The following is a 22,738-nucleotide window of genomic DNA, read 5'->3' as shown; positions in this document are numbered from 1 at the left end:
TTTGATTCATGATTAATGCACTCATAGTAATTGCAGCCGATATAACGATAAAAAGTAATCTTTTCTTATTTCGTTAATCTCATTGCTCACTCGTTCTCAAGATTCAATTCCCAAAATTTTTAATTAATATGTTTCATATTATAATTATTTTAATTAATGTCTCAAATTATAATTATTGAAAGACGTAAGATAAAACAAATGATATATATGTTCAAACACACACACATACATATATACATATATTATAAATTTATTATATGTATGTATATATATACATACATAAATTATCATATTTATTGATAGTAAAATTTTTAAATTTTGCTTAATAAGATGATACATATTTTTTAAATATAATAAAAAAATTATTATGAAAAATTAAACATATAACAATCTCTCTTAATTCTATCTATAAAATTAAAAAATTTCACTACCATTACATAAAAAAAAAAAATACATATATATATACATAATATATAATTTAACAATGTCACGTAGCATAATACATAGGGAAGATACAGTGATGATTACTAAAAAAAGAAAAAAAAATAAAACAAAACAAAACAAAAACGGTGATGATTAGTCATAAGGACCAAATGGGAGAATGAAAAGAAAAATGGGGGAGCTGTGGTTAGGGCTGTGTTAGGGTGGAAGAGCCTTCCAGACTTTTAAAGTTTGTAAAAGTGACATAATCCACCACCACTTTTTTATCAATTTTTTTTTTTTTCCAAAGTTGAAGCCGACGAAACCCGCTCGAGACTGTTTGGCCCACCATCGCATTTGTAGCTTTCATTGGTTCCTTAAACAAAAACTAGTTCAATTTTTCAAAAATGCTTTCAATTATAAGCCAAATTATTGGAACAAATTGGCCTCTTTTGCATTAATGAGGGCAATAGATTTTACACAACCTTATGCAGAGATATCATTAATCATTGATTAAATACAAATTTAATTAAATTGGATCATACAAATATTTGTAAAATATGATATCTAAAGTTCAAATTTTAGTATATATAACATTACTTTTTATTTTTAAAATTTGATTTTTTGTTAAAAAAAATTTATATTTGATTCATTATTAATGTATAGATTTAATATGATCTCAGTAAATAAAATAATATTATTTAATTAATGAACAAATATTAACTTTTAAAATAAATATACAAAAACTTACTATTTTTTAAAAAATTTATTCAATAATAAAATAATATTATTTAATTCACTTCATTAATGATGCGGTATTATTTAAGTTATTAATAACATATAAAATTTATACCATTTATAATTGGTAGTATATCAAACATAAATCCTTAAAAAATAATAGATATTTTTAGATTCAACAAAAAATGATAATAATGAAATCTTAATATAAAGATTAAAATCAAAGTTTATGATGTGAAGATATTGAATTTGAATTCTTTATTTTCATTTAATATGCCATTTGTTGTTTAATAAAAATTAAAAATGCAAAAAATATTTGACAATGAAATGAAAAACAATCAGTAAAGAACATATTGACGATCAACCAAAAATATTTTTGAGAAGATATCTCAGTAATAAACTGAGAATTAGTTTCATCATATAGCGTATAAAGTTTTTATTTACAAAAAATGATTAAAAAGTATAAAACAAAGAAATTTTGATGTAATTAATGAATAATAATTATAAGCTTAAAATCTATTTAGATAGAAAGGGTGTGACTTGTGTTAAGTCAAATCATAATTGTCTTTCTAATTGGTGTATATTTTATATGAGAATTGAAGAAAACCAAAGGCTTTCTTTTTTTTTTTTTTAATGCCTCAGATAGTTATGACGTCTTTTGGAGAAGGATAAGAGCCAAATGTGACAAAGATTTTTTTTTTTTAATCGTAAGACAAAGATTCTTTTAATGTTCATATTATATACATATATATATATAGATTTTGTCTTAAATGTTTCAAATTTCGAATATTAAGACCTAAGAAATGAAATTTATAAAATAAACTAAATCATTATATAATTTATTTTTTATAAAAAGTTGTAATTTAAGAAAAAAAAGTTGCAAATATTAAAATTTAACTTTGATATGTTAGGTTCAAGTTTTATTGTGTATGTGTTTGAGATACCAGGAGTAGCATTTTATGGTGATGGTGACAACGGATGCATGTTCTGCATCAGGGATTTGAGTGTGGACTGTGGAGATAGAGATGTACTGCATTGACTAGCTCGAAACGGTGATACTTGGAAAGGATAAAATATTCCGTATCCAAATATGTTCGAATGATCATGCAATATACTCTGAAAACGTTAGCTTGAGCTGTCTAGGCAAGCAAGCATGCATCATCACTGTATAGTCAACAGAGTAATGTTAGTCTGATAACTGTTGGTTTCCTCGCAAAGAACCTGCTCAGAGTTCTTGTGATCTTTTACTTAAAGCAAACTCAGCTGTACAATATTTTATGAATCAAGAAATTCAGTTGGTCTTTTGATTCTTTCACCTCCAATGATATAATACTTGGATTCTGACAGATTGATTTCCACGTCTTTCATTCAGGGATATTTCCATAATTTGGAGGACAAAAAACTTGCTCAAGATTTTATTCTTTCAAAGTGGGAAAAACTTGTTAGTTGTGCGCATACGAAGCAGAGAGAGAGAGAGTTGGGCGTATGACCCACGGTGGAGAAAATCTAAGTAATCCAACCAAACCAACTTCCTGCCTCAAAATTGAGGCCATCTTGCCGTGACACTGTTCCCATAAGCCAAACCCCTTGCCTTGTCTTCATTAAACAGCTCTCCACTTTTCATGCTCACCTTTGCCACTTCTCTAATCCACATTAGTTAATTAATAATTATTAATTATCAGGAAGGTGTTACAGGTAATGGGATGGTATTTGAACCCAGAGGCAATAAAAGCCTAAAGACCACGTTCACTCCCCCTTTGTATAGAAAACTATGCTGCATCTTCCATGCAAATGCAAATCCCTCAGTTTTTGAACCTGACCATGTTCACTTGCTTCCTTCATAGTCCAGTTAACCTTTCTTGGATTTTGGGATTGTAATTTTATATATACTTTACCCGTAACCCACACGGCCTCAAGCTCTACTTTGAGCTTTTTTTCTAGCAAATCTAGTAAAATACTTTTGCATTAGCGATGGCAGAGTTTCAGTCCCAGCAATACAACTGTGGAGTCAAGGGCTCCGCAGAGAGAAAGGGACATGGTTTCTCCACCAAGTGTGCTTCCTTGGTTAAGCAGCAACGTGCTCGACTCTACATACTGCGCCGCTGTGCCACTATGCTCCTTTGCTGGTACATCCATGGTGATGACTAGCAGGCAACAAACGCACACCCTTCCTCAAATTATAGGCTTCATCAATCAATGTTAATCCTGTTTGGTTCTATGGGGCTATAGTGTGGTATATCTACAATTTTCTCCTAGTTTCCTTTTGTCTTTTTGGCCTGATTGGCGTAATCCTATTGGGTTTTGAGGGGGACAGGAGAAGTTTAATGCCGCACTTTTGCTTTTTCACCAAGCTGACAATAATCATCATATCGATGGAGTTGGTATATGTTATATCAATAGCTGCTTGCCTGTTGCTGTTAAGGTTAAATGTAACTCGGTATTATGCCTTTTTAAAGTACACTACTTTTTTCTTTTTCCTTCACTTACCCAACGCTCTGAATCCTTTTTGGGTAATTGGGGAAGTGCTATAAAGTAATCTGTGAGCTGTGAGTATATATATAATAGTAGGATCTGATAAATTTCATGGAAGAGTCTGTTCGATTTGCCAGCTTTTTTCTGCACATGGAATTAAATGTTAATTGTCTGTCCTGAAGAGATGATAGAAGTTTGGGATTTGGGAACCAAGCATGAACAAGATAAGTGAATGGCGAGATTTCAGATTGAAAATTATTGTTTGCACAATTGGGGGACCATATATCTTAAATCTCAGTAATTGTGCTAAGATTAAGGCATAGTTAATGCATATTGCATCCTGGCAATATATATTGTGAACTTCTATCTCTAATGTTTGCCATGCGTGTCCCAAAAAGGCATCAAGCAACCTAAACAGTGAACAGTTTTCTTTGTTTAATCTTTTCCATGGTAACTGTTTTATGCAAGTGGAGTTTGGATTTCAGGACCAGTTGGTCAGTTTTTGGATTCTAACATTGGCTTACAAAGCTACTCCACAAATTTGATTACTACATTTTTTTGATTAAATTTGTCGAACATTTTTTTGTTTCATGCATCATTAATGTTCTTTTGGCCTACTTATTGATCATAATGGAGCAGAGCAGACAAAATTAATAAAAAAAATAGAAAAAACTAGAAATTAAAGAGTAGTTAAGAATTCAAATTGCTTTATCTGAAACAATATGCCATGAGATAATATTCTTACAAATAAATGAAACTTACATCTTCTTCCATTTACCAAAAAAGAAAAAGAAAAAACAAAAAAACAGGATATTAAACAATTATATATGTCTTCTAGCAAATTGAATTCTTTATCTCATAATTTACATTCTTTCCAAACTCACGTTTTATAGCCAGATTGGAGGAACATATATCAGCAGTCCCATTTCCTTATAACAGGGTCCCTTGCACTCCTGGTGTATTATTTCAAACTACCATGGAAATGGGGGATGTGGGAACAAGTTTCAACAGTTTCCAATAGAAAGTTTAGCTCTCAATTCCTTTCTCAAAATTTTGCCTGATGGTGCCTTTGGGATGGCTTCAATGAAGAACACACGACTGATTCTCTTGTAGTACACAACCTGCACCATTGCCGAGTATATTAGTAGTATATTCACGTCACCGTTCACTGAGACAATTGTCGTAACGGTTTTGAAACCGTCAGACGTAAAATGAATTTTTTAAAATCGAGAAAAATAAAAGGGGAGGGGTCACCACCAATCTTTGTTAGGATGTGATTGGCCATCCAAAAGTTTATCTTTTTAATAAAACTATAAAAATGGGTTTAAGGTTTATCAAAAAGATAAATTTTGATCAACGAATAACCAGGTTAGGTCCGAATGTCGGTTACGTGTGGGGAAGGATTAGCACCCCCACAACGCCCATAAATTGATACCATTCAACTATGCGCTATTTTCAGTGTTGGATAAAAATGATTTTGACTTGAAATTTAATACTAATTCCCTTCGTTTTTAAAAAAATATTTTTGCTAAAATTTTTATTTAGAAATATTGATAAAATCTTTAAGTTAAAGAATTATCTTAAAATTCTCCAACATCTAGGCAGAATTTAAAATAACTATTTTCGCTTAAGATTTAACACAATAATCCTTAAAATGAAATAACAATCTTTATAAAAAATAATTGTTAATGACTCTCCAACATCTAGGCAGAGTACTAAAAATTTTTTCTTTCGGAATGTTATTTTTATTTTATTTTATAATATCACAATTTTTTTAAAGTATTATTCTTTTTATTATAAATATTTTATTATCAAACAGTAAATTAAAGATAAAATAATGTAGACAATTATTGATAATAACATGCTAATGTATGTATACTAATGAATGTCATGAGAAATGAAATGCAATTTAATAGTTGGATTCTTAAGTATAATGAGACCACCCTGACTCTCCAACATAGGTGCGACTGTTTATATTTAAGATCCCAATTTTTTATTATACTTTTTATTCATTAATCTTATTATTAAAGCAAATTAAGAAATCGTATGAAAAGACTTAACGAAGTAAAATTTCCTAAATACCCCATCATCTAGGCGGCATTCGAGAACAAATTGCTTCAAATAGAATTTTCACACGTATCCTTAAGATTTTTAGGAAGTTTTGAGTGAGGGCTTAAATAGAGGTTTTGAAGGTTTGGTTTTAAGGTTTAGAGGGTTTTAAAGCTTGAATTTTAGGATATGGAAGGTTTAGGGTTTTGATTTTAGTGTTTGAAGATTTTGGGGTTTAGGTTTTGAGGTTTTGATTTAAAGGCTTGGATTTTAGAGATTTTGGATTTTGGGGTTTGGATTTAAGAGTTTAACGGTTTAGGATTTTGGATTTTAGGGGGGGGTTTTGATTTTAAGGATTTCGGATTTTAAGAGTTTTGATTTTGGGGTTTGGATTTTAAGGTTTGGTATTTTAAGATTTTGAATTTTAAGGGGATTTTGGTTTTAGGGGGTTTTAGAAACTTAAGATTTTGAAAATTAAAAATTAGTATTTAAGGTTTAAGTAAAACGCGAATATCTCTAAAAATTTCCATCATCTAGGCAGACTTTCGGAGTAGGTTCAATTTTTTATAACTTTTGAAAACTAATTAAAAAATTTTTATATATATTTTTTATGAAAAATTATTAACAATAATTCTCCAACATCTAGGCGGAATTATTTTTAGAAAAATATTTTTATTCCCTCTAACATCTAGGCAAGAAAAATAATAAAAATTTTTTTGAGCATTTTAGTATATTTTTAATTATTACTTGTTTTTAATTTTATTATTATTAAAACAATTAAACATTTATTTTAACAAATTTATAAATTTATCATGGATAAATATAAAAATATACTTAAAATAACAAAAATAATAATATAAAAAAATTTAGAAAATTAAAAAAAAAAGTTATTTTTTACTTGACCGGACCGGTCAACGGTCGTTGGGAGAGCGGGTCCACGGGTCGGGTTGCGCAGATCTCGGGTCGGATCCGGGTCAACGCGCGGATCCTACTTGATCAAAACGACGTCGTTTTGCTTCTTAATCCTTTATATATAACCGAAAAAAAAATTTTTGTTCATTTGGTTTCTGTTTTCAGAAAAAAAAAGGAGAAAGAGAGAGAGAGCTCTGGGGGGAGAGCTCCGGCAGTCTCGCCGTCAGGCCGTCGGAGCACCGCACCGATCGCTGTCAACGGTGGTCGTCGGTGGCTGAAAAATTACTAAAATTTTTTCAGAAGCTCTTTTCAACGAGATCTTTCCAGATTCGACGTTCGTTTTACCAGAAACAGCCCCGATCAGCATAGATCAGGGCTCAAAGTTTTTGTTTCCTTTCTCTTTCTCTCTTTTTTTTTATGAAAAAGACACTAATGATTTCTTTGCTTGTTTACAGGACTTTCTAGTGCTAAGGTTCCTCCTTACGGGGAGGACTGTTTGACTTTTTTTTGTTTTTGTTTTCATGGTTGGTGTGGGTTGAAGGATTTTCTTTGGTGTGTCTAGGTGTCCGAGAGGGTATTGTAGGCAGTGTGTCTGGAGGTGAAGAACTGTCCGAAAGATTTCGAAAAGGGATCTCCGAGATAGAGGTTGAAGGGGGTTCGAGAGGGTTTTTTTTTTTTAGAAAGGGTTCAGATCCATATTTGAATGGGTTCAAAAGGGGATCTAGGTGATTGTAGGGTGGCTGTAAGTGGCTGTAGGCTGGTGAGTGTGGGGGCTGGTCAGAGGGCTGTAGGGTGGTTGGTCGGGGGCGACAGCAAGCTAACCACCCTACTTTTTTTTTTCTCTTTTTTTTTTATTTTTTTTAATGATTTTTTATATAATTAATAATTATTATTTTATTTTAAATTATTATTATTATTATTATTATTATTATTATTATTAAAATTAAAACAGTAAACCCGGATAAAATCGATGTCTACAGCTGCCCCTCTTTGCACATTACTGAAAATCAGGAATAGTACAAAGACAAAGACAACGATTTTATCCGAATCTTTTTTTTTGTTTTTAAAAACACAAAATGATTGGGATCATACCACAAGTTGAAAAATAATAAATCGATCGAGATAATATCGTGAACCGAATTTATGCCCGGAGGTCTTACAAATTATGCCCGAAAGTCTTACAAAATCATACCCGAAGGTCTTATAGAATTATTCGGAGGTCTTAAAAATTATGCCCGGAGGTCTTACAGAATTGATTGGGATAACACCGTAAGTCAAAAGATAAAGAATTGATCGGGATAACACCACGAATCAAATTTATGCCCGGAGGTCTTATAAATCATGCCTAGAGGTCTTACAGAATCAATTGGAATAACATCACAAGTTAAAAGATAAAAAATCGATCGGGATAACACCGTGAATCAAAATTATGCCCGGAGATCTTAAAAATTATTTTCAGAGGTCTTAAAAATTATGTCCAGAGGTCTTACAAAATTATGTCCGAAGGTCTTACAGAATTATCCGAAGGTCTTAAAAATCATGTTCGGAGGTCTTACAGAATTGACTGGGATAACACCGCAAGTCAAAAGATAAAGAATTGATCGGGATAATATCGCGAATCAAATTTATGCCCGAAGGTCTTAGAAATCATGCCTGAAAGTCTTATAGAATCATGCCCGGAGGTCTTAGAGATTATGCCCAGAGGTCTTACAAATCTCAAAATCTTTGAATGCTCCTCATAATCAGAGGTGATGAAATTTTAAAATTTGAAAATTTTTTAATCTTGAAAGTCATGCGTAAAGGCTTTTAGAGATTATGCTTGGAGGTCTTACAAATCTCAAAATCTTTAAATGTTCCTTATAATCAGAGGCGATGAAACTTTAAATTTTGAAAATCTTTTAATCTTGAAAGTCATGCGCAGAGGCTTTTAGAGATTATGCCCGAAGGTCTTACAAATCTCAAAATCTTTAAATGCTCCTCATAATCAGAGGCGATGAAACTTTAAAATTTGAAAATCTTTTAATCTTGAAAGTCATGCGCAGAGTCTTTTAAAGATTATGCCCGGAGGTCTTACAAATTTTAAAATCTTTAAATGCTCATCATAATCAGAGGCAATGAAACTTTAAAAATTTGAAAATCTTTTAATCTTGAAAGTCATGCGCAGAGGCTTTTAGAGATTATGCCCGAAGGTCTTACAAATCTCAAAATCTTTAAATGCTCCTCATAATCAGAGGCGATGAAACTTTAAAATTTAAAAATCTTTTAATCTGAAAGTCATGCGCAGAGTCTTTTAAAGATTATGCCCAGAGGTCTTACAAATTTTAAAATCTTTAAATGCTCCTCATAATCAGAGGTAATGAAACTTTAAAAATTTGAAAATCTTTTAATCTTGAAAGTCATGCGCTGAGGCTTTTAGAGATTATGCCTGAAGGTCTTACAAATCTCAAAATCTTTAAATGCTCCTCATAATCAGAGGCGATGAAACTTTAAAATTTGAAAATCTTTTAATCTTGAAAGTCATGCGCAGAGTCTTTTAAAAATTATGCCCGGAGGTTTTACAAATTTTAAAATCTTTAAATGCTCCTCATATCAGAGGCAATGAAACTTTAAAAATTTGAAAATCTTTTAATCTTGAAAGTCATGCGCAGAGGCTTTTAGAGATTATGCCCGGAGGTCTTACAAATTTCAAAATTTTTAAATGTTCCTCATAATCAGAGGCAATGAAACTTTAAAAATTTTACTTTTTTTTTAAAATATATTTTTTTTCAATCAGAGTTAATGAATGCAATCAATGATACAAATGTCCATCTTGATCAAATGATGCTAATGGAAATGTTGATAAAAATATAAATCTCAATGCAAATGCAAGAATGCGAATGCTTGATGTAACTATATTTGACAATGACAATGTTCTTTTCATGTAAATGCTCCTACAAATCCCTTTTCTTATGATACGAATGCCATGGTAGTGCAAATACGAATTTTCTTATGGTGCGAATGCAAATATCTTGTGCGAGTGTAAATGCAAGTGATGCAAATGCGAATGTCTTTCTTGTGGTACAGATGTAAGTGATGCAAATGAAAATATCCCTTTCATGATGCACAGATGAGCGATGCAAATTTGAATATCTCCATTTTTTTTTTAGGTTAAATGTCTTTCTCATGATACAAGTAATGCAAATGCAAGATCTTTCAAAAGGTTATGCATCAAGGATTTTTATTCTGAATAGAATTTTAAAACTCTAAAACTTCTTTTGGGGCCAAATAAACTGGGCTTAAATTCATTGAAGGCCAACTAAATTGGGCTTAACACCTCATTGATGGCCAGATAAATTGGGCTTAAAATTTTATTGATGGCCAGACAAACTGGGCTTAAATATCATTGATGGCCAGATAAACTGGGCTTAAGCTTCATTAATGGCCAGATAAATTGGGCTTAAAGCTTCATTTGAGGCCAGATAAACTGGGTTTAAAACTTCATTTGAGGTCAGATAAACTGGGCTTAAAGTTTTTTCTCAATGGCCAGATAAACTGGGCTTAAAACTTCATTTGTAGTCGATAAACTGGGTTTAAAGCTTCATTGATGGCCAGATAAACTGAGCTTAAAACTTCATTTGAGGCCAGATAAACTGGGCTTAAATTTTCATTGATGGTCAGATAAACTCGGCTTAAATTTTTATTGATGGCCAGATAAACTGGGCTTAAAGTTTTTTTTTTTTTTTTAAATTTGGTGATCCCTATCAAAAATGAAAAAGGTGAGGATTTTCTTTCCAAATGGATGTAATAGTTTTGTAGATAGCGATGTTGATTCAAAAGGTTCCAATCCTTGAAGGGAGTGAAAGAGGCATGCAAGCTCACAAATGAAACACAAGTTTTTCATGGTTGCCAAAGAAAAGGATAAAAAGGATAATGTAGGTTAAGGTTCATGGTTGCCAAAGAAAAGGATAAAAAGGCCCAAAATAAGTATTTAAGGGTATTTGAAGCTAAGGATCATTTTTCATTGGAAGGATACACTCTAAGGTATATTCTATTTTATGCTTTCCACCCATTCACTTTTTTTTTTATTCTTCCTTTCCTTTCTTTCTTTTTTTTTGCATCCTTTCACTGAGTGGATTCAAAACTTTTGTGAACTTTTATAATGGGTTTGTGCCCCTATCACATGAGATTTCATTAGACATTCTCATTCTTATTCTTCAAACGTATTTTTTTTGCCCCCAATATGAAAGGTGATCCTTAGTTAGGGTTTATTTTGAAAGAATTCAATTAGGCTCAAAAGGGTAACAAGAGATAAATTTTTATTTTTGTGAAGAGATAATGAAAGATGGTCATTTGTCACTTTAAGCATAAACACTTAAATTGAAGACTATTCTTCAGAAAAATGAACTTGGGAAAAAGGTTTTTTTTTTTTAATCTCAAAAAAAAATTTTTGGTTTTTTTTTTCAAAACCTTGACTTTGTCATGACCTTTTTGGATTTGCTCAAATTTTTTAGTGCATGATGTCATAACCTATTTTTTCTTCTTTTTTTTTCTTTTTTTTTGTTGTTGTTTTTTTTTTATGCCCCCATAGCTCACACCTAGATTCATTTTGTCAGTAACACATTTCATGAAAGATGTCCCATTTTAGCAAACCACCCATAATGAAAGTAATTACAAAAAAAGGGTCATATGAAATGGATAAAAAAAAGATTATGTGGGGTAAACATGTTTAAGGTATCAAATGATCTAAGTTACTCCACAAAAAAAGAACAAAAAGGTTAATCATAACTTAAGTTGCCTTAGAGGTAATGAGGTATTTCTTTTCTGACAAAAATACCTCAAGACAAAGGATCAGGTTAATTTTGGGATAAAAAGCTAAAAGATAGTATGCTTGAGTGCATTTTACAAGACTTGGATTTGAAAATTTTGGAATTGCAACATAATCTTGTCATATCAAATTATCACATTTGAATTTCAAAAAAAGAAAGTCATATAGACTTGATTTTTTAAGAACCACACATTTTTTCAATGGCTATTTCATTTGTTCATTGCCTCAGAAAAGAAAATTACCTTTTGATATAACAACAATATCAATAAGGTTCACAAATCCGAATTCAGGGCTATCAAAAGGACATGACTGATGAAATGGGGTCAACTGAATGAGCAGATTGGCATTTAGGTATTTGAAAATTTTCTAATAGTGATCGCCAATTCATCTTAGACTCAAAAATTCTTTTTTTCTTTTTTTTTCTTTTTTCTGTTACTTTTTTTTTAAATATTTCTCTAGCCTTGGCACTTAATCACATGGGGCTTTATTCATATCTAACATCTTCCCTCTTTTTTTTAAAAAAAAAACTAACTATATATCAAAACTTACACGAAATAAAACACTATGATGCACAATGTTTACTCATGCAATGCAAACCTTAGAACTTGACCCAAAAAAATTTATCATTTTGATCATACTCTTGAGATGATATTCAAAGTTACATAAACAAAAGTTTTCCCCTTGATGTTTCAACTTTAGCATCACTAACTTACAACTTTACTACTAACAATCATCAAAACTACCAACTAGCTCTTACACTTTGCATCATCTGCATCGATCAAAGCTTGAACTTTATCCTGAAAGTAGTACAATCTTCTATGGAATGCCCCTTAACTCTATCATGAAATTCACATTTAGCATTAGAATCATATCATTTCAGATACGGAGGCTTTCTGAGTCTTGCAAGAACAACAGAGATCATATGATTCTCTATCAGTAAAGTAAAAAGCTCAGCGTAAGGTATTGACAGTGAATGATACACTTTGGCTCTCTTTCTCTTACGATTCTGCGAATGGCTTAAGTTGATCCTTGGTTCTATTCGTGGTGAAAGAATTTGAGCACACATATGAAGTGGTCGAGGAAAATCATCGATCGAAAAAATTGGTTAGGGACAATATGGTAGCCATTGTGAATAATCATCCGTTGGATTTTTCTGCATCATGGTGGGGTTTCTCTCATTTTGCCCTTTAACAATTATTTCTTGGACTTGTTTTACAAAAATATCTCCTATTTTTTCATCACCAGTATCTATAATTCTTTCCTTTCTTATCCCATCCTCAATTCTACCCACAGTAAACAATAAATTCGCAAACTCTGATGAAGTATTGCTGATCAACTTATCATAATAAGAAGAAAGAATGGTATCCACAAACAGAGAATTCAACTCTCTATTGGTAAGAGGTGATTGTACCTGTGATGCCATATTTTTTCATCTAATAGTATATTCTTTGTAGCTCTCATTGGGGTTCTTTCTCATATTTTGGATGGTTAATCGATTCGAAGCCAACTCTAACATATACTGGTATTGCTTCAAGAATGCCTGTGATAAATCTTTTCAAGTACAAATTTGATTATTTTTTAAACTATGATACCAATTAGCTACTGCCTCAGTCAAACTTTTTTGAAAGACATGAATAAACAGCTTTTTATCACTAGCATAGCCAATTATTTTGTGACCGTATTGAGCTAAATGTATTTTAAGACATCCAGTTTCGTTATACTTTTTAAAATCTAGGGCTTTGAATTTTGATGAAATAATAAGATCAGGTACTAGACTAAGTTCACTGGCGTCAACATTCTCGCACACATCATGGCTTTTAATTGCTTTCAATCTCCCTTCCAACAGATCATACTTATCTTTCATCATTATATCTTCTGATGGATCTGGAACCCTTTTCAATTTTTTTAATTCTTTATGATCATCCACATTAGGCACAATAATGAAGTTGTGAGGAGTATGCCCAGGATTGACATTTGTCTGAACTGATGGTAACTTGGGAAAATGGCCACTATAAGGTTGACAAGTTGTTGGAGGTACCTGTGACACATAGGGATCTTGAACATATGTGAACCCATATGGATACAATGGTGTCTCGATAGCTGTTTCCTCCCTTATCCTGTGCATCTCAACAACTCTTTTTCCTTTCACCAATTCCACTATCATTTGTTTTAATTCTACCAGTTGTTTGTTCACGTTTTGTTGCATTTTCGTAACTGTTTCACCGATCTCTCCTTAGGTCTTTTCTACTCTGTTCATTCGACTGACATCTTTATTTTCATGATTCTAGTACTGACTCGAGTGCTATAAGTGTGCAGACTCAACTGACTTCATTCCCTAGAATAGTTATCTTTGAACCTTTTATTAATTACCAGAAGTCAAAAATGCATGGCATGAATTCTATTATATAAAAAAAAAATTGCTTCGAAGGTTTGATGAAAGTATATTTACAATTATCATTCCTTGTCCTTAGCTGACATGAAAAATAATGAATATAAAACAGATGATGCATGACGTGCAAGCCATAATTCCTCTTGATTCAACTCCAAAGCACTAATCATTGCTTCCAATTGATCTCCCATTTTTGTCACTCTAATTTCCACTAAGACAAACATTTTATTTCAAAACTTAGACAAAAAATTTTAGACTATTACCCTTATTGAATGAATATCATAAAAACAAAGACACACAAAGTATGTTTATGAATACATGAACATGAGAATGTCACGAAATGCATATATACTTATGACAATAGATTTTTATATGTACAAAGACCCAAATAAAAATTTTCGTCAACCATGAATGTGTATGCAAAAAATGCAATGTCATGTTGCAAGAATGGTGGGATATGAAACATAATGTATGTTTCATACGACTTTATTATTCATGAATCTATATGCATGAAACGCAATGACCTATTTACATGAATGGTGAAAGTATTTTTATGACTAATGCAACATACTTATATGAAATGCACGGACCTACTGTATGTATAAGATTTGTATGTATGAAATGCAATGCATATGTTGTGCTGGCTTAACAAGGTAAACACTGCCTTAAGATACGTAACGAGATAGAATGCATGCACTACTTATCAAGAAGTGCATGGGATGCATGTGCATGAAGTAAAATACATGTGTTACCTATTGATATGGATGGGATGAAATGCACGTATTATCTTATTATAATGCGCATGGGATGAGATACATGTATTATTTATTACGATGTATGAAATCCGAAAGATGAAATAAAATACAAATTTTTTTTATTTTGAGAAGGAAAAATGAAATAAATAAGGCTTGAAAATTAGTCTTTATTCGGCCAATAAACAAAAGATTTAAGAAAAATCTTTAATCTTTGAAAATGTTCTTTTGTCTTTTCTTTTCTTTTCAATGATTGACCTAAAATAAATACCACATATTCAAATATAATGCACACAATCAAAGAATATATAAAATAAAAAAATAAAATGACTCGAGAATTCAAAACAAACAAGTAAGAAAAATAAATAACAACCATACAACCAAATAATATAATGTATAATGTCTTAATTTTTGATAATTTTCTAAAAAGGTGGCATGGCTCTATCCTAGGTAGGCTTCCTATGGCTCACGATATGCTGGGTTAGAATTTATATGTCTAAAGGTTCCCAGACTATTCCTCACATCATCGTCCATTATAGACTAGTAAGGTTCTCCGATACTCGCCCATTATAGGTTATTAACGGAAAGGGTTCAATCTGAGTGGAAGTATTTTGCTAGCAAATGCAAAGGTTATCACCTCACGAGAGCGTAGCTACTTCATTTCCTCTTAAAAGGGATGGACCTCGGGTATAGAGCTCATGCATGCAAGTGAATATGCAAAGTGTGTGTAAAGCAATGTATTAATCAAAATAACATGAATAAATCATAACCACAAAATCAAAATAAATTAATAACTATCATACAATTTATTTTATTTATTAACTCGAATGTTTTCAAAAAATAAAATAAAAGAAATTAAATTAAATATCAAATAAAATCAATTAAATCCAACCATCGTCAATAGCGCATAATTAAAATTTTGGCCTGACTCTCAAATAAGTCTCCAGTGGAGTCGTCAAGCTGTCGTAACGGTTTTGGGACCGTCAGACGTAAAACAAGTTTTTTAAAATCGAGAAAAATAAAAGGGGAGGAGTCGCCACCAATCTTTGTTAGGATGTGATCGGTTACCCAAAAGTTTATCTTTTTAATAAAACTATAAAAATGGGTTTAAGGTTTATCAAAAAGATAAATTTTGGTCTACGAATAATCAGGTTAGGTCCGAGAGTCGGTTACGTGTAGGGAAGGATTAGCACCCCCACAACGCCCATAAATTGGTACCATTCAACTATGTGTTATTTTCGGTGTTAGATAAAAATGATTTTGACTTGAAATTTTATACTAATTCCCTTCGTTTTTAAAAAAATATTTTTGCTAAAATTTTTATTTAGAAATATTGATAAAATCTTTAAGTTAAAGAATTATCTTAAAATTTTTCAATATCTAAGCAAAATTTGAAATAACTCTTTTCGCTTAAGATTTAACACAATAATCCTTAAAATGAAATAACAATCTTTATAGAAAATAATTGTTAGTGACTCTCCAACATCTAGGCAGAGTACTAAGAATTTTTTCTTTCGGAATGTTATTTTTATTTTATTTTATAATATCACAAAATTTTTTTTTAAAAGTATTATTCTATTTATTATAAATATTTTATTATCAAACAGTAAATTAAAGATAAAATAATGCAGACAATTATTGATAATAACATGCTAACGTATGTATACTAATGAATGTCATGAGAAATGAAATGCAATTTAATAGTTGGATTCTTAAGTATAATGAGATCACCCCGACTCTCCAACATCTAGGCAGAGCTTAGATGCGACTGTTTATATTTAAGATTCTAATTTTTATTATACTTTTTATTTATTAATCTTATTATTAAAGCAAATTAAAAAATCGTATGAAAAGACTTAACGAAGTAAAATTTTCTAAATACCCCATCATCTAGGCGGCATTCGAGAACAAATTGCTTCAAATAGAATTTTCACACGTATCCTTAGGATTTTTAGGAGGTTTTGAGTGAGGGCTTGAGTAGAGGTTTTGAAGGTTTGGTTTTAAGGTTTAGAGGGTTTTAAAGCTTGAATTTTAGGATATGGAAGGTTTAGGGTTTTGATTTTAATGTTTGGAGATTTTAGGGTTTGGGTTTTGAGGTTTGAGGTTTTGATTTAAAGGCTTGGATTTTAGAGATTTTGGATTTTGGGGTTTGGATTTAAAAGTTTAAAGGTTTAGGATTTTGGATTTTGGGGGAGGGGTTTGATTTTAAGGATTTCGGATTTAAGATTTTGGATTTTAAGGGAATTTTGGGTTTTAGGGGGTTTTAGAAACTTAGGATTTTGAAAATTACAAATTAGTATTTAAGGTTTAAGTAAAATGCGAACATCTCTAAAAATCTCTATTATTTAGGCAGACTTTCGGAGCAGGTTCAATTTTTTATAACTTTTGAAAACTAATTAAAAATTTCTTATATATTTTTTTTATGAAAAATTATTAATAATAATTCCCCAACATCTAGGCGGAATTATTTTTAGAAAAATATTTTTATTCCCTCCAACATCTAGGCAAGAAAAATAATAAAAATTTTTTTTTGAGCATTTTAGTATATTTTTAATTATTACTTGTTTTTAATTTTATTATTATTAAAATAATTAAACATTTATTTTAACAAATTTATAAATTTATCATGCATAAATATAAAAATATACTTAAAATAACAAAAATAATAATATAAAAAAATTTAGAAAATTAAAAAAAAAAAATTTTTTACCTGAACCCGACCGGTCAACGGTCGTTGGGAGAGCGGGTCCACAGGTCAGGTTGCACGGATCCCGGGTCGAATCTGGGTCAACGCACGGATTCTCCTTGACTGAAACGACGTCGTTTTGCTTCCTAATCCATTATATATAACTGAAAAAAAAAATTTTCATTTGGTTTTTGTTTTCAAAAAAAAAAAAAGGAGAGAGAGAGAGCTCTGGGGGGAGAGCTCTGACAGTCTTGTTGTCCGGTCGTCGAAGCACCACACTGGCCGCCACAGACAGTGGTCGTCGGTGGTCGAAAAATTACCCAAATTTTTTCAGAAGCTTCTTTCAATGAGATCTTCCCAGATCCGACGTTTGTTTTACCAGAAACAATCTCGATCAGCATAGATCGAGGCTCAAAGTTTCTGTTTCCTTTCTCTGTCTCTCTTTTTTTTTTTATGAAAAAGACACTGATGATTTCTTTGCTTGTTTACAGGGCTTTCTGGCGCTGAAGTTCCTCCTTACGGGGAGGACTGTTTGACTTTTTTTTTTTGTTTCTGTTTTCGTGGTTGGTGTGGGTTGAAGGATTTTCTTTGGTGTGTCTAGGTGTCCGAGACGATATTGTAAGCAGTGTGTCTGAAGGTGAAGAACAGTCCGAAAGATTTCGAGAAGGAATCTCCGAGAGAGAGGTTGAAGTGGGTTCGAGAGGGTTTTTTTTTTAGAAGGGGTTCAGATCCGTATTTGAATAGGTTCAAAAGGGGATTTAGGTGATTGTAGGATGGCTGTAAATGGCTGTAGGCTAGTGAGTGTGGGGGCTGATCAGAGGGATGTAGGGTGGCTGGTCGGGGGCGACAACAAGCCAGCCACCCTATTTTTTGTTTTTTTCTCTTTTTTTTTTTATTTTTTTGTGTTTTTTTTATATAATTAATAATTAATATTTTATTTTAAATTATTATTATTATTATTATTATTATTATTAAAACAGTAGACCCGACAAAATTGGTGTCTACAACAATAATCAATATTAATATATTTGTATTACTTAATTTAGTGTTACTTCTAAGTTCTACCAGAACGATATGTTCTAAATTAGTAAAATTTGATTTAAATTACCTGTTTTGAAATGTACTTCTTGATTTCATCCTCACTGATTTGTGATTTGTCTGATCTCACCACAAATGCAGCAGGAACTTCTCCAGCCGCTTCATCCTTCATGCTGAAAATTTCAGATATAAATTAGTATTTAAGTAAGCCAGAAAATATCAAACCAAGAAACTAATTATATATAATACTACAAAACATCGATTATTATTTAACTTACGCGACCACGGCAGCATCAATGATATCAGGGTGGGCAATGAGCATGGCTTCAAGCTCAGCAGGAGCAACCGGCAAACCCTTGTATTTGATCAATTCCTTCAATCGGTCAACGATGAAGAGTTCATCATCTTCATCAATGTAACCAATATCTCCAGTATGTAACCAGCCATCTTTGTCAATGGTCCTAGCGGTGGCCTCAGGGTCATTAAGGTATCCTGGACCATTCAACAACGTTGTTCATGTTTTATTTAAAATTCAAATTTTGTGTAAAATTCATTTCAGTACAGAATATATGGCAAAGGCATTTTCTGTTTTTGTTTTTACTGATTTACCTTTCATGATCTGATCTCCTCTAATGCAAATCTCTCCAGACTGGTTTCGTGGTAGCGAGGAACCGGTGTCAGGATCAACAATTTTCATTTCTGCGTTCCTTACCACAGTCCCACAAGCCCCGGATTTCATTTCAAATGGTTCTTTAGCAAATCCCAAGCACATTGCTAGAACTGGTCCTGCTTCTGTCATTCCATACCCCTGCAAACCGCTTTTCAATTAAAACCCGGTCCATCATGTCGACTCATCACATTCACATTCAATTAAATTAGGTCTCATCCAAGGTTGTTGAATTAAAACCCTTTCTTTTTTTTTTTTGGTTCTTTCTATTGGGATAAAAAAGCCAAAGATACCAAACTAAACGGCAACAAAACAAGAGGAGGCTGGTCAGCCAACACCATTAGAATTAATTATGTGAAAAACAAAAATGATTATCAGTGGAGTAGTAAAGTTTCTTATAGATGTGTTGGTCAAGAGACTTAGGCAGGTGATGGTTGCCTAGGCTATAATCTTTGAATATCCATTATATCATGTTTAGTGGAACTTCCACATCATAGCTCGACCCTACAATATGAACATAAGAAATAAATACATACACACACGTGTATATATATATATATATATATATATATATATATATATATAGGATAAGTGCTGGTGCTGTCCTTGAAGACCAAATCAATGCTTTTCATAATAGTATTTTATTTTGCGATTTTATGTGGAGGGATTGGTGAAGGATTTATGATTATTTTTATTTTATTTTATTAATTAAGAATATTATTTATTATTATTTTTATTATACACTTAGTGGGTTAATGTTAAAACTTAGGACTTCTTTTACAATACTATAACGTGAGAGAAGGAAAATGTCTCATCCCTTATTTGAAAAAAGAAGGAAAAGAAAGTTGTTTTTCCAGATTTGCATAGTATATATAACTAACGAAACATTTCCCCAAAAAAGAAAATCATTTTAATTTTCTTCTAAATTTTAACTAAAAAATAAAGCCTATGAATGAAGAATTTTCAAAACTTTAGTTGGAAGTAAGTAGTCTAACACAGAAATAAAAAGACAGGTAAAAGTATTTGACTCCCGTACCTGCCCAAGTTTGGCACCAGGAAACTTGGCTCTTACAGCATCCTCAAGCTCTTTACCCAACGGTGCGGCCCCGGACTTCAACATCCTTACGGAAGACAAGTCATATTTATCAGTTTCGGATGACTTAGCAATGGCCAAAACTATAGGTGGCACTATAGGAGCAATTGTCACTTTGTATTTTTGTATCAACTCGAACAACAACCCTATCTCAAACTTCTGCATGATCAAAATTGCAGCTCCAACACGTAGCCCGCAAAGCATAATAGAATTCAGGGCGTACATATGGAACATGGGCAGAGTACATAAGATCACATCTTCACTGTGGAAATACAAATTGGGGTTTTCTCCATCGACCTGTTGCGCCACGCTTGTGACTAAACTTTTGTGCGTTAACATCACTCCTTTGGGGAGTCCCGTGGTTCCCGACGAATAGGGTAGTGCGACGACATCGTCTGGAACGATGTCGACTTCAGGGAGATAATTCTCGTCAGCTTGAGTTAACTCAGAGAAATGTAAACAGCCCTCTGGGGCTGAGTCAATGCACATCACCTTGACATCGTTGTCTTGGGCAAATTCCTTTACTTTGTCAACATAATTGGCTTGCGTGATTATGAGCCTGGCGTTGGAGGCTTTTGCTTGCTTTGCTACCTCCGCTGGGGTGAAAAAAGGGTTGGCAGCTGTGGCAATGGCGCCACGGAATGAAGCGCCGAGAAATGACAGGACAAACTCTGGAGTGTTTGGTAACAAAAGCATTATCACTTGGCCTTGTTGAATGCCAAGCTTGTTGAGCGCTGACCCGACTCTGCGAGCTGTAAGCTCAACTTCAGCATACGTGTAAACTTTACCTGTTGTCCCATTAATCAAACAGGGCCTCGTGGCAACGTTCGATAAGTTCTGGAAGCAATATGAATGTAAAGGAAGGTGCTTAGGGATGTAGATATCAGGAAGCTTTGAGCGAAAAATGATGTCTTCTTGTTGCAATTCTGCTTGGGGTGCCATTTGGGACTTGGGGAAGTTGAGCTGCAAAGAAAAACAATGCGTTGAAACTTGAAAATTTTAGGCTTCGTGTGTTATCAGGAGCCTGAGAGGAAATGATAGCTAGCATTGATATTGATATAGGCAAGTAGATCAAAGCTGGTGAGGGTGGTTAGCGGAGGGTAGAAAGGGGATTTCGGGGATAGTTGGATGGTTAAAGTAGGAAAGACGGTGAAGGAAAAAATTGTGGTGTTCGTTAATTGGAGAAGAAATGCAGAGAGTTGGTGATTTGATGGGGGGATGGGGTCCATGTTTGGTTGTGAAGGATGGAAAGTTGACTCAGGAGATGTGGCCTTTCTCGAGACGGCATTTTACCTACCAATACCATTATTATAATTTATGCATACCGTTGCCCCCCTTCACCCACCGCAACTGTGGTTGCAGTCATCAGGAACCAAAGCCCAAATTCAATTCCTGAAGGCTCGAAGTCTTTTCATAGTTTTATATTCATCAAGCCCACCTCCTATTCTTTATCAGGCCAATTCCAAATCCCGAATTCGATAATAAAAAAGAAATGCGATTTTTTTTAGTAAAAAACAGCTCGTAGTCAAAGAAAAAAAAATCATATTTGAATTTCAAAACTATTTAATATTATTTTTTAAAATAATTATATGAATTAATTAGATTAAATTCTGAATTCAATGTGAATTTTTTAATTTTACTGTCATAATTGTATTACTTGGATCTTGTTTAGGCTTTTCCAAAATAATAAAAGCATCAGCGAAACATAATAGACAACTTAACAACTCATGTACATAAAATATATGCCTAAGTATCTTTGAATTGAAAAAATCAAAGTCAAGAAGAAAAGGCAGCACACCAACAGGAATTCAGTTAATGGGTCACAGAAGAATAGGTGGATTGGCCTGCAAAAACAAACATTATGGCCACCATATTAGGGGTGACAGCTTTGACAGTCTGGAATGGATGCTATTCTCATTATTTTTCTCTCTTCCTCTTCTGATCCGGATTTTGGCTTTGTCAGGTTCGGTATGCTCTCTTTCATTGATGAAGTTTCAATTCTCAAATAATGCAAGGAAACAAATTTCAACAACTCTTAATTAGGGATGTTACTTGGGTCGGCTAAACCCGAGATCAGACCCAATCCGTTAATATAAATCGGATTAGGTTGGATAAAAAGTTAGCTTGGTTGGATTTATTTCATCGGTCAATAGCATATTGGGTCAGATCATGAGTTATCCGAACCGAATCAAATTAAAATTTAATATATTTTTTGTTTATTTGAAGCAAGCAAAATAAGATGGTAATTGATAATAATTTAACGGATAATAATTATTATCTAATATGTTTACGTAAGATTCAGATAATTATAAATAATTAATTAATAAATTAAAATAAAAAATTTATTATTAGTAACGGATTCAAAATGAATATAAATAATATTTTTTAAATATTTAATATTTAAATTTATTTAAATTTAAATAAATAATAAATATCTAAATTTATATTGAAATTTATTATCCATTTATATATATAATATAAAATTTTATATTTGTAAAAAATTTTGAATCTTAAAAAATATTTTTTATTTATTATTAAATAAAAGTAAACTTAAATTTTAAATTAAATTTTTTTATTTTATATTTTGATAAATTTTAAATAAATAAATATTTTAATAAATTTAAATATTATAAATATTCAACGAATTTAAACACGAATATCTCTAATTTCTAACATTAAAAAAAAAAAAAAAAAACTTTAAAGTCCTATTCTGACCAA

General features: G+C 32.0%; 2 protein-coding genes across 4 annotated transcripts; one reads left to right on the top strand and one right to left on the bottom strand.

Moving 5' to 3' along the window:
- Positions 1 to 2,872: 2,872 nt before the first annotated feature.
- On the top strand, positions 2,873 to 4,221 carry LOC111280910 (small polypeptide DEVIL 22). The gene has a single exon (XM_022868448.2). It carries the CDS (start codon positions 3,130 to 3,132, stop codon positions 3,304 to 3,306), a length of 177 nt encoding a protein of 58 aa, XP_022724183.1. The 5' UTR covers positions 2,873 to 3,129; the 3' UTR covers positions 3,307 to 4,221.
- Positions 4,222 to 4,305: 84 nt separating this feature from the next.
- Positions 4,306 to 21,041, bottom strand: LOC149510661 (4-coumarate--CoA ligase 1-like). Of its 3 annotated transcripts, XR_016334919.1 has the most exons (6): positions 19,964 to 21,041; positions 18,870 to 19,068; positions 18,539 to 18,752; positions 18,331 to 18,433; positions 17,247 to 17,386; positions 4,615 to 4,751 (listed from the first exon to the last, which is right to left on the bottom strand). XR_016334919.1 is itself a non-coding variant. In XM_089756813.1 (5 exons), exons 1-5 carry the CDS (start codon positions 20,960 to 20,962, stop codon positions 4,635 to 4,637), a joined length of 1,632 nt encoding a protein of 543 aa, XP_089612939.1. In that variant the 5' UTR covers positions 20,963 to 21,041; the 3' UTR covers positions 4,306 to 4,634. The 3 variants fall into 3 exon arrangements, 2 of the variants coding, with proteins under 2 accessions (XP_089612939.1, XP_089612940.1); XM_089756813.1 differs by lacking the exon at positions 17,247 to 17,386 and having other exon boundaries at positions 4,306 to 4,751; XM_089756814.1 differs by lacking the exons at positions 4,615 to 4,751; positions 17,247 to 17,386; positions 18,331 to 18,433 and having other exon boundaries at positions 18,535 to 18,752.
- Positions 21,042 to 22,738: the final 1,697 nt, after the last annotated feature.

This window comes from Durio zibethinus, chromosome 28, assembly GCF_047325235.1.
Source record: "Durio zibethinus cultivar Kanyao isolate XHJ-2024 chromosome 28, ASM4732523v1, whole genome shotgun sequence".
NCBI classification, from domain to species: domain Eukaryota; kingdom Viridiplantae; phylum Streptophyta; class Magnoliopsida; order Malvales; family Malvaceae; genus Durio; species Durio zibethinus.
This window is presented reverse-complemented; position numbering and strand designations above follow the sequence as displayed.